The sequence below is a fragment of the Tachyglossus aculeatus genome, chromosome 22, assembly GCF_015852505.1.
Source record: "Tachyglossus aculeatus isolate mTacAcu1 chromosome 22, mTacAcu1.pri, whole genome shotgun sequence".
Lineage (NCBI taxonomy): Eukaryota > Metazoa > Chordata > Mammalia > Monotremata > Tachyglossidae > Tachyglossus > Tachyglossus aculeatus.
In genome coordinates this window covers 487,529-499,998 of record NC_052087.1, presented here as the reverse complement: position 1 = coordinate 499,998, position 12,470 = coordinate 487,529, and the positions used below count along the sequence as shown (strand labels likewise).

Sequence of the window (12,470 nt, the reverse complement as noted above, 5' to 3'; positions counted from 1 at the left end):
TACCCTAGTGCTTAGCAGAGTGCTTCACACAGAGTAAGACCTTAACAAATACCTCAATTGTTACTATTATTATTACTATTAGACTAGAGTACAAAACCAAACATACTAACAAAATAAAATAAATAGAATAGATATGTACAAATAAAATAAATAAATAGAGTAAAAAAATATGTATGAACATATATACATATATACAGGTGCTGTGGGGAAGGGAGGGAGGTAAGATGGGGGGATGGAGAGGGGGACAAGGGGGAGAGGAAGGAAGGGGCTCAGTGTGGGAAGGCCTCCTGGAGGAGGTGAGCTCTCAGCAGGGCCTTGAAGGGAGGAAGAGAGCTAGCTCGGCAGATGGGCAGAGGGAGGGCATTCCAGGCCCGGGGGATGATGTGGGCCGGGGGTCGATGGTGGGACAGGCGAGAGCGAGGTACGGTGAGGAGATCAGCGGCGAAGGAGCGGAGGGTGCAGACTGGGCTGTAGAAGGAGAGAAGGGAGGTGAGGTAGGAGGGGGTGAGGTGATGGAGAGCCTTGAAGCCCAGGGTGAGGAGTTTCTGCCTGATGCGCAGATTGATTGGTAGCCACTGGAGATTTTTGAGGAGGGGAGTGATATGCCCAGAGCATTTCTGGACTAAGATAATCCAGGCAGCAGCATGAAGTATGGATTGAAGTGGAGAGAGACACGAGGATGGGAGATCAGAGAGAAGGCTGATGCAGTAGTCCAGACGGGATAGGATGAGAGCTTGAATGAGCAGGGTAGCGGTTGGGATGGAGAGGAAAGGGTGGATCTTGGCAATGTTGTGGAGCTGAGACTGGCAGGTTTTGGTCACGGCTTGGATGTGAGGGGTGAATGAGAGAGCGGAGTCGAGGATGACACCAAGGTTGCGGGCTTGTGAGATGGGAAGGATGGTAGTGCCGTCAACAGAGATGGGAAAGTCAGGGAGAGGGCAAGGTTTGGGAGGGAAGACAAGGAGTTTAGTCTTCGACATGTTGAGCTTTAGGTGACGGGCAGACATCCAAATGGAGATGTCCTGAAGGCAGGAGGAGATGCGAGCCTGGAGAGACGGGGAGAGAGCAGGGGCAGAGATGTAGATCTATTCAAGACAGATTACACACACACACATCACAATCTAAATTGGGGTAGATTGCTATGTAGAGCAAATTCAAATTGTCTTAAACAAATGAATTGGCCAATACAAAATCATTCCTATAGAAAATCCCTTGGCCTTTCCTCACCATCATCAAGAGTATTTCTTGAGTGCTTACTATGTGCAGAGCACTGTGCTAAGCACTCGGGAGAGTATACTACAAGAGAGTTGATGGACACATTCCCTGCTCACAGTGAGCTTATATCTCACACATTTCCCTTCCCCAGGACTCTACTTACCCTGTATGCATCGTGCTGTCTGGTTCCTTACCCCTCAGCCTCCCAAGGACTCCCACGTCTAAGGTCCATCCTCTCCTGATTCTGTCAAGATTTTCTGAGACCAGGGCAAAAGGCCTTCTGGTCCACATGATCGTTTTCCTGCCCCTCAGATAGTTTCCCGAATCCTCAGGGATTTTAACCCTTAAATGCTTCTCATATCCCTTGTCTCCCCAGGATTGTTCAGTCCCATCTCTAACTCAGAATGCTTGAGGGGCATCCCAATTAATTAGCCCCTTCCTCTTTTTGCAGTCTTCACGAGATGGCTGCTATCATCTTACTGAGTTATCCTTTACCTCTTACTCAATTCAATTACCTGTCCCTCAGGGAGGAAGTCATCTGGAGTGAGCTACTACTGGCTCTAGCAGTGTCTGACACTTTCCCTCTGACCACTTTGCATGAGGTAGCTTGAGTGAATGTGTCACCCTGGCACATCAGTGCAGTCTGTAAAACGGTGAAGGCCCAGTGGGCCCATGGAAAATCACTCTCTGCTGGGGGTAGGAGAACAAGGCACCTGTTAAGAGGAAATTGTGCCCTACTCATTGGATGGAGCTCTTTGAACTGACCAGTAAATACGTAGATTTAGATTTTCATAAAGCCTTTGACACTAATGGTTTACATACAAATGGATTGTGGCCTTACTGAATAAACATGACCATTCCCTACCAATTTGACTGACATACTGAATTCTTTCTGGATCCTTTGCCAATTTTCTTTTCAGCTCCAGGAATGAACTGCCACAGTCTCTGGCCCATCCTTCTTCTGCCAGTGTTGCTGCAGATATTTGTATCAAAAAGCAATGAGCATTGATGTGGCTCGGGACGTCTGTTTCCTCTCCCAGACTGGAATAGGTATTATGGGGAACTCCCTTCTCAACATGCTTTACCTCTCCTCGTTCCTCCTGGGTTCCAAGCCAAAGCCCACAGAACTGGTCATCATTCACCTAGCTCTGGTCCACACCGTGATGCTTCTTACCAGGTGGATCACCAGAACAGCAGGAATACTGGGGCTGCGGCTCGTACGGACCAGTGCTGAGTGTAAGCTGTTTGCGTATGTCTGCCGCATCACCCGGGGCCTCTCCATCTGTACTACTTCTCTACTGAGCGTGGTCCAGGCCATCACCATCAGTCCTACCACCTCCCACCTGTTTCAGCTTAAGATTCAGATCCCAAACTTCATCTTCCCGGTCTTAGCCATCTTGTGGATTCTGAACATGCTAATAAGCACCCAACTTTGGTACCAAGTGGTTGCTTCACATAAAGCAACCACTATTGATAGCAATTGTTATGTTGTGCCCTTAAACATACTCCTCCAGGGCTTGGTTCTCACCTTCATGGCTCTCCGGGACATCCTCTCCCTGGGGCTCATGATCTGCTACAGTGGCTTCATGGTCCTTCTTCTGCACCGACACAGGCTCCAGGTCCAGCATCTTCACAGTACCGGCAAAGCACGTGAAACATCACCAGAGAGACAAGCCACCAAAATCATTATGCTGCTTGTGAGCTGCTTTGTAGTCTTCTACTGTGGAGACTTTGTCCTTTCCCTGCTTCTAGGGACATCCATGAAGAATAATGTCATCCTCCTGAATGCAAACATGTTTGTAGTAAATGGATATGCCACTGTCAGCCCCTTTGTCTTGCTCACCTGTGACACCAGAGTCATCAAGTTCCTGGGTGATTTTCTGGGGAATAAGACCCGAAGATCTTCTCAGACCATGCTGCTATCTGCCATCCCACTTTGATATGGGAACCCCGTGACCATCCTGTGTCTCAAGCGAGGAAGACCATAGAAGAGCAACATCACCATTAAACCAAGGACATTCCTAGCCGTAGTCCCTGGAGATAATCAGAGTTTCATTATAGTGTGAGCGTTTGTGGCACTGATAATTTCTATTGTAGATATCCCTCCTCTAAAAGCTTTCCCAGTCTCCTGGCTACAGTCCCTCCATCTCCTATTTTGCTTTGCTAGATCTTTATGGAACGTTCGATGGCTGGATCTGTGCACAGCACTTTCTATCTCCTCAGTTGTTCTTTTTCTGGATAGCAGCCTGGCCTAATGGAAAGAACAAGGGGCTGGGAGTCAGTGGACCTGGACTCTAATCCCGGCTCTATCACTTAACTGATGTGTGACCCTAGGTAAGTAACTTAGCATTTCTGTGCCTCTGTTTCCTCCACTGGAAAATGGACATTTAACACCATTTCTCTCTCCTACTTATATTGTGAGTTTCCTGTGATCAGAGACTGTGCCCAACCTGATTAACTTGTTGCTACCCAGTACTTAGAACAGTGTATGACCCAGAGGAAGCACTTAGCAAAGATCATATCATTATCATCACCATAATTATATTATTATTATTATCATTATTATTGTAATGAGACCCATGGTGTAACCAAGGTTTTCATACTCCCTCATTTCTCCTCATCCTTTGTCATCTTCCCCATTTTCCTCCCTTAAAGGAGGATAGAGACAAAGAGTTTAACAAAGTTACGGATAATAATAATAATGATAATAACAATACTTGTGGTATTTGTTAAGTGCTTACTATGTGCCAGGCACTATACTAAGCACTGGGGTGGATACAAGGAAATCAGGTAGGACACAGTCCCTGTCCCACCTGGGGCTCTCAGTGTCTTCATTCCCATCTTACGGATGAGGAGGTAACTGAGGTACAGAGAAGTTAAGTGACTTGCTCAAGGCCACACAGCAGACATATGGCAGAGTCAGGATAAGAACCCATGACCTTCTGAATCCCAAGCCTGTGCTCTACTCACTACACCATACTGCTTCCCCTGGCATATCCACACCTAAGAATACCCATTTGGTACTAACCCTGTGAGAGTCCAGATGTAGAGGTTAATGCATTCTTTTCACCACTGCTCTTTGGCAGTATTACAGCCAATCCCATGAACATAAGCTGAGAGATTCATCATACAGCCAAAAAACGGCTACAAATTTCCAAGGGAAATGAGAAAACCCCAAATCTGATATTTTGCATCTGCCCTTTCCTCTCCAATATTATGGTAATCACCTGCAGCACACTTTCTTTACCTCTGGGCTGTTCTGCTCATAAACTCCTCACTTGTCTCAGTGCTTTCAACCTTTTCATTCTAAGTTAGTTAGTCATGGTATTTATTCAGAACTTACTGCCTGGAGAGTTCTGTGATAAGCACTCAAGGCTTCACAAATTCTTCAATACACTCTGCTGCCTAGATCATCATTCTGATTACCTACTCTGTTGCCTGGAGCAAGGAGGAGCCCGAGGGCTTCCCTTCCCAATACCATTTTTAGTTATTTAGTTTGAACATTGATATCTTGGATTGCTGAATTTGCAATTTAATTTTGTTTTGTAATCCATCATTGTTTGATATGTATATGGATCCTGAGCCTTGTATAAGTAGTCCGTCTTGCATTTAGTAATTAATGATCATAATGATAACAATGATATTAATAATAATGATGGTAATACTAACAATTGTGGTTTTGGTAAAGCGCTTCCTATGCAAAGCATTGTACTAAGTCCTGGGGTAGATACAAGATCATTAGGTCTCACATGGGGCTCACAGTCTAACTAGAAGGGAGAACAGATATTGAATCCCCATTTTCCAGATGAGGGAACAGAGGCACAGAAAAATTAAGTGACTTACCCAAGGTCACACACCAAGTAAGAGGCAGAGAATGGATTAGAACCCAGGTCCTCTGTCTCCCAGGCTCGTGTTCTTTCCCCTAGGCCAATAGGCCATGCTACAGTGAGCCAGTATTTAGCATATAGATACCATTACAAATGAATATCACTCCATTCCTCAATATATGCCTTTTGGTCTCCCCACACTGGACTGTAAACTCTCTGAGAGCGTGGGCAGACTTTTACTTTTTTCATTTTCCTAAGCATTGTTCTGTACAAAAAAATACTTTTGAATAAATGAATCCTGAGAACCAATCAGTCATTCCTGCCCCTCCCCATGCACCAGTGCTCTCATAATAGAAAATCAGCATTTGTTTGGAGGCCCAATGAATCAGGGTGGCAGTATCACTTAGACCATTGCCCTAGCCATTTGTTTCAAATGTTTAACCCCCTCTTCCAATCTCCTGTCCCTGCTTTCCCCATGTCCTGCCCCTAATGACTTGGCTACCTACATTGCTGAGAAAATTGAAACTATCAGACATGATCTCCCTAAATCTCCCTTTACTCCTCTCCAGTCCCTCCATCCTCCAGCCCCTTCTTCAACTCTCTTGTCTTTCCCAGGAGTATCTCCTATCTTCTCTCAAAGTCCACCACTCTACCTCCCCCATCCCTTCACACCTTCTCAAAACACTTGCCCCCTCCCTTCTTGGATATGTGGGGTGAATCAATCAATCGTATTTATTGAGCGCTTACTGTGTGCAGAGCACTGTACTAAGCACTTGGGAAGTACAAGTTGGCAACATATAGAGACAGTCCCTACCCAACAGTGGGCTCACAGTCTAAAAGGGGGAGACAGAGAACAAAACCAAACATACTAAGAGAGCAGCGTTGAGGATGACACCAAGGTTTTGGGCTTGTGAGGTGGGAAGGATGGTAGTGCCGTCCACAGTGATGGGAAAGTCAGGGAGAGGACAGGGTTTGGGAGGGAAGATAAGGAGCTCAGTCTTGGAGATGTTGAGTTTTAGGTGGCAGGTGGACATCCAGGTGGAGATGTCCTGAAGGCAGGAGGAGATACGAGCCTGGATGGAGGGAAAGAGAACAGGGGAGGGGATGTAGATTTGGGTGTCATCTGCGTAGAGATGACAGGTGAAGCCATGGGAGCGAATGAGTTCAAGGGAGTCTAGAGGGGGAGACTCACGTTATTATAAACAAATGAATAATGGTAATGCACATAAATGCTGTGGTGCTGGGGTGGGGGAATGAATAAAAGGAGCAAGTCAGGGCGATTCAGAAGGGTGTGGAAGAAAAGGAAATGAGGGCTTAGTCAGGGAAGGCCTTTTGAAAGAGATGTGCCTTCAATAAGGGTTTGAAGGGGGGAAGAGGAATTGTCTGTCAGATAAGTAAATGGGGAAGAGGAATGGGAAAAGGGAATAGGGAGCAGGAATGGGGAGTGTTTCTGATAATCTCATGTCAACATTAACCTCTTGTGTGGATCCCTGAAAGAGAACTCATTAAAGATACAACTGACCCCAGCATCCCACCCAGCATGGTTACCAAAAGAAAGAACTAATTTTCCAGGAGGTGTCCATGGCCATTCCACAGTGGCATGCTCACTGGTGGCCCAGTCCTTCCACCCACGAAGCCCTCTTTACTCTTTCCACCACGCCACTATCCTCCCTGGTTCCACTCCCAAGACAGGTCTCCTCTGATGTCGTCTCTTGGTTGTTCTGGGGTGTGCTGATGCTTTTCCACACATTTTGGGATGATCACAGACGGAGGAGGTGGGTAGGATGTCATTTTCTCCCATCTCCCTCCTCAGAGATTCAAAAGGTCACTGTTGGTTCAGGTGCTATGAATGACCTTGTGTCCAGAGAACACCCTTATCTCGCAGTGTAGGGAGGGGTCTTCAATCCTTCCTGTTTCCTTTATACTTGCTGTCCCCTCCACCCTGCTATTTTGGTTCATAATCTATGCCCTTAAACCCCCTGCCCACTTTTCTGCTCCCTTTCTCATTGCTACCCACTCCTCACTTGAAGATAATCTCCTCTTACTTTTTTTAATGGTATTATGTGTCAAACGTTGGGATAGATACACATTAATCAGATGGGACACAGCCCTGCCCAACATGGGGTTCATAGTCTAAATTGGAGGGAAGAAGATTTAATCCCCATTTTACAAATTAGGTAACTGAGGCACAGAGAAGTTAAGTCACTTGCCCAAGGTCACCCAGCAAACAAAAAGTGGGGCCAGAATTAGCAACCAGATCCTTTGACTCTCAGGCCTAACCTCTTTCCACCAGGTCCTGTTGTTTCCCAGCTCAGAATCACGGCTTCTTTCAGGTTATTCCTAAATCCTAACCATTTGCCTCACAATCTATTACCTCACACCCCTCCCCCATTTTCCATGCCCCTATGTAACCCAAATATCATAAACTTTATATCACAAGAAGCACCCCCCGGCCCAGTCTCACAGCACTTATGAATAAAACTGTGATTTATTTATTGGTATTAATGTCTGCCTGCCCCCTCTAGACTATAAGCCCCTTGTAGGCAAGGAATGTGTCTGTTTATTAGTATAATATACTCTTGCAAGCACTTATTTCAGTGCTCCGCACACATTTAAGGATGCAATAGATATGATTGAATGAATGAGTGAATAAATTAATATTCATTAGGAGTGGTAATTATACACCAAGTACTGGCTAGAAGGAGCATGGCCTACTGGCCTGGTGGAAGGAGAATGATTCTGGGAGTCAGAGGACCTGGGGTCTTATCCCTGCTTTGTTATGTAGCTGCTGTGTAACCCTGGTGAAGTCACTTAATGGCCCTGGGTCTCAGGGAAATCTGCAAAATGGGGATTTAATACCTGTTCTCTCTCCTACTCAGATGGTGAGCCCCATGTGAGCTCTGATTATCTTATACTTTCCCCAGCACTTGGTAGAGTGCTTGGCACAGAGTAAGAACTTAACAAATACCACGATTGTTATTATAATTATTTTTATTAGGCTAGTGTAAATCCAAGCAAGATTACACCCATGAGGCTCACCATCTAAATTGTGGTAGGTAGCTATGTAGAGCAATGATGGTGGACTTCAAAAAAACTTAAATGGCAAATTCAGCAATTCAAGATATCAGTGTTTAAACTAAGTAGCTTAAAATTGTATGGAAACCCTCAGACTCCTCCTGGATCCAGGTAACAGAATGATGATTCAGGCAGTATTGTGTATTGTAGAATTTGTGTCTCCCTGAGTGCTTAGCACAATGCTAGCCTCATAGTAAGAACTTAAACAATACTGTAACTAGTTAATTTACCTCTCCAGCTGGTCATTAACAGGGTTAGTGCCTATGGTTCTCCCTATCTCATTACTCTGTTTAGGATGGAGTAGTTGTCAAAATATGAGGAGAAGCAGCATGGCCTAGTGGCAAGAGCCTGGGCTTGGGAATCAGAGGACATGGGTTCTAAACCCAGCTCTGCCTTCTGTCTGCTGTGTGACATTGGGCACAGAGAAGCAGCGTGGCTCAGTGGAAAGAGCCCGGGCTTTGGAGTCAGAGGTCATGGGTTCAAATCCCAGCTCCACCACTTGTCAGCTGTGTGACTTTGGGCATGTCACTTAGCATCTCTGTGCCTCAGTTGCCTCATCTGTAAAATGGGGATTAAGACTGTGAACCCCCCGTGGGACAACCTGATCACCTTGTAACCTCCCCAGCGCTTAGAACAGTGCTTCACACATAGTAAGCACTTAATAAATGCCATTATTATTATTATTATTATTATTGGGCAAATCACCTAACTTCTCTGTGCCTCAGTGACCTCATCTGTAAAATGGGAATTAAGGCTGTGAGTCCCATATGGGCCAGCGATTGTGTCCCATCTGATTACCTTATACCAGTTCTTAGAACAGTGGTTGGCACATAGTTAGCAGTTAACAAAAACCATAAAAAAAGAGAAATGAGAGAGAATGTAAATCTGGTGACTCCATGGGCCTCAATTGGATTCTTACATAATAATGATAATAATAAACAATGATGATGACAGTATTTATCGAGTGCTACCTATGTTCATTCATTCATCCATTAGATCATATTTATTGAGCACTTACTGTGTGCAGAGCACTGTACTAAGCGCTTGAAAAGTACAATTCAGCAACAGAGACAATCCCTGCCCACAGCAGGCTTAGTCTGGAAGGGGGGAATACAGTCATCAAAACAAGTAAACAGGCATCAACAGCATCAATATGAATAAATACAATTGTAGATAGATATATATACAGCATTAATATAAATAGACAGAATTATAAATATGTAAATATATACACAAGTGCTGTGGCGGGGGGAAGGGAGTAGACCAAAGAGATCGAGTTGGGGGTATGGGGAGGGGCGGAGGAGCAGGGGAACAGGGATGCTTAGTCTGGGAAGGCCTCCTGGAGGAGGTGAGCCTTCAGTAGGGTTTTGAAGTGAGAAAGTGTGCCAGTTTGGTGGATTGGAGGCAGGAGCGCATTCCAGGCCAGAGGGAGGATGTGGCCCAGGGGTCGATAGCGGGACAGGCGAGAACGAGGCACAGTGAGAAGGTTAGCACCAGAGAAGCAGAGTGCGTGGGCTGGGCTGTAGAGGGAGTGAAGGGAGGTGAGGTAAGAAGGGGCAAGGTGGTGGAGAGATTTAAAGCCAATAGTGAGGAGTTTTTGCTCGATACGGAGGTTGATAGGCAGCCACTGGAGATTTTTGAGAAGGGGGTGACGTGCCCAGAACGTTTCTGTAGAAAGATAATCCAGGCAGCAGAGTGAAGTTTACACTGAAATGGGGAGAGACAGGAGTTTGGGAGATCAGAAACGATGCTGATGCAGTAAACTAGTCGGGCTAGGATGAGAGACTGTACTAATGAGGTAGTGGTTTGGATGGAGAGGAAAGGGCGGATCCTGGCGATGTTGTGAAGGTGAAGGTTGTATTGACTGATTGGATGTGTGGGGTGAATGAGAGAGCAGAGTTCAGGATGACACCAAGGTTGCACGCTCGTGAGATGGGAAGAAAGCTAGTACCATCCACAGTGATGGAAAGTCAGGAGAGTACAGGGATTGGGAAGGAAGATAAGGAGCCCAGCCTTGGGCATGTTGAGTTTTTGGTGGCAGGAGGACATCCATTCTTTCATTCATTCATTCAATCGTATGAAGCCCTGATTTTCTGCAGGGATCGGGTCTAGGAATATCCTTCCTTTAATGGCAATAGTGTTCTCCCAAGATCTCATTGCTGGTGAAACAAGATCTCCACTTGAGTTTCCATATCAAAGAGGGCTGGCAGACAGCAGTTCATTCATTCATTCAATCGCATTTATTGAGCGCTTACTGTGTGCAGAGCACTGTACTAAGCGCTTGGGATGTACAAGTTGGCCACATGTAGAGACGGTCCCTACACAACAGTGGGCTCACAGTCTAGAAGCAGTGTGGTCTGAGAAGATTTGAGGATCATATTCCCCAGAAAATCAGCTAGGAACTTAATGACTCTCGTGTCACAGGTGAGCAACACAAAGGGGCTGATAGTGGCATATCCACTGACCACAAACATGTGAGCATTCCAGAGGGCAGCATTATTCTTCATGGATGTCCCTAGAAACAGGGAAAAGACAAGGTCTCCACAGTAGAAGACTACAAAGCAGCTCACCAGCAGCACAATGGTCTTGGTCGCTTGTCTCTCCGGCGATGTTTTGGGGGCTTGGCTGGGGCTGTGAAGATGCTGGACCTGGTGCCTGTGTCGGTGCAGGAGAAGGACCATGTACCCATTGCAGCAGCTCATGAGCCCTAGAGAAAGGACGTCGCGGAGAGCCATGAAGGTGAGAATCAGCCCCTGGAGGAGTGTGTTCATAGGCACAATGTAACAGTTGGTATCTGTGTTGTTTCTATTGGGGGAAGCAAACACTTGGAACAGAAGGTTGGCGCTTATCAGAGCGCTGGGAATCCACAAGATGGCTAAGACCGGGAGGATGGCATTTGGGATCTGAACCTTGAGCTGGAACAGATAGGAGGTGCTAGAACTGATGGTGATGGCATGGATCACGATCAGGAGGCAGGTGGTACAGAGGGAGAGGCCCCGGGTGATGCGGTAGAGACAGACGAACAGCTTACACTCAGCATCGTTCTGTACAAGCTGCAGCCCCAACATCCCTGCTGCTATGATGATCCACCTTGGAAGAAGCATCACGGTATGGACCAGGGCCAGGTGGATGATGGTCAGGTCTGTGGGCTTTGGTTTGGAATCCAGGAGGAACGAGGAGAGGTGGAATGTGATGAGGAGAGAGTTCCCCAGGATACCTACTCCAGATTGGGAGAGGAAACAGACTCCCTGAGCCACAACAATGGTCATCACTTCTTGATACAAATTTCCACAGAATCACTGAAGGAAGCGAGAGGGACCAGAGACTATGAGAATTGGTTCCTGGAGATGAAAAGAAAACTTGCAAAGGATGCAAAATGAGTTGAGTATCTCTGTCAAATGGGTAGGAAATGGTCACGTTTACTCTGTTATTCCACAATCCATTTTTATCAACCATTAGTGCCAAATAGTATGCCCACTGGTTACCTGACATCTACATACTGACTGGTCAATTCAAAGAACTCCAGCACATGAGTCGGGCACAGTGACCCTTAACAAACTCTTAGAAGAGTGCTTTGCACACAGTAAGTGTTCAAACAATACCATTGACTGATTGACTGATTGTGTTTTCTTTCCCCAACAGACAGTGATTTTCTATGGGCCTAAACTTTATTACCCCCAACTCTCAACCATGGCTCACACTGGCCCCCGTTCCAGTCGGGGCATACTGATACAGTGGTAGCAGCATGATTCATCCATGATCATTGGAGGCTGCCCCACCCCTATACTCCCAGCTCCCCCCTCTACATCATCCTTGAACTTTCCCCCCAGCATTTTGCACAGTATTTTGCACATAATAAGCATGTAATAAATAATGCTGTTGGGAGTGGAATGTTGATAACAAAAGAGTTCATGTGCATATTATAGCATACTGCTTCAGCCTACAGGAACATCAAATCACTACGGAAAGGAACCCACCCTATCCTGGAGGGACTGGCTAAGAGACAAGAGACATCAGACGAGAGACAAGAGAGAAGTATCCTAGGTAGACAGATTGAGGAGGCACAACTAACCAAATCCAGTTAAGGCCGCTATCTTGGCGGAGTAACCCGAAGACAGGGAGAAGTGATGGGATATAGTGCCGGGCTGTGTGCCAGGACAGGCAGCCTGCTGCAATACTCCATTTGGCAAAAAATGTCCTGGTTGCTGGAACTATAGACTCCTCTTTCTGGTCCGGAGGAGGGTCCATTGGAGATTTGGGTAAAATCTTGGCACTGTGAGCTAGATCCTGAAACATAAGACCCGGACCCGGAAATGATCATCCGGTGAGGATGGGCAAGAACACAGGCTGACC

At 46.2% G+C, this 12,470-nt stretch overlaps 2 protein-coding genes across 2 annotated transcripts; one reads left to right on the top strand and one right to left on the bottom strand.

The window, feature by feature from the left end:
• The first annotated feature begins 2,213 nt into the window (after positions 1-2,213).
• LOC119943324 (vomeronasal type-1 receptor 42-like) lies at positions 2,214-3,155 on the top strand. The gene has a single exon (XM_038764222.1). The coding sequence runs from the start codon at positions 2,214-2,216 to the stop codon at positions 3,153-3,155; it is 942 nt and encodes a 313-aa protein (XP_038620150.1).
• A 1,126-nt stretch (positions 3,156-4,281) lies between these two features.
• LOC119943440 (putative vomeronasal receptor-like protein 4) lies at positions 4,282-11,386 on the bottom strand. The gene is made up of 4 exons (XM_038764419.1): positions 10,456-11,386; positions 8,082-8,136; positions 5,549-5,552; positions 4,282-4,359 (listed from the first exon to the last, which is right to left on the bottom strand). The coding sequence occupies exons 1-4, from the start codon at positions 11,384-11,386 to the stop codon at positions 4,282-4,284; spliced, it is 1,068 nt and encodes a 355-aa protein (XP_038620347.1).
• Between the last annotated feature and the right edge of the window lie 1,084 nt (positions 11,387-12,470).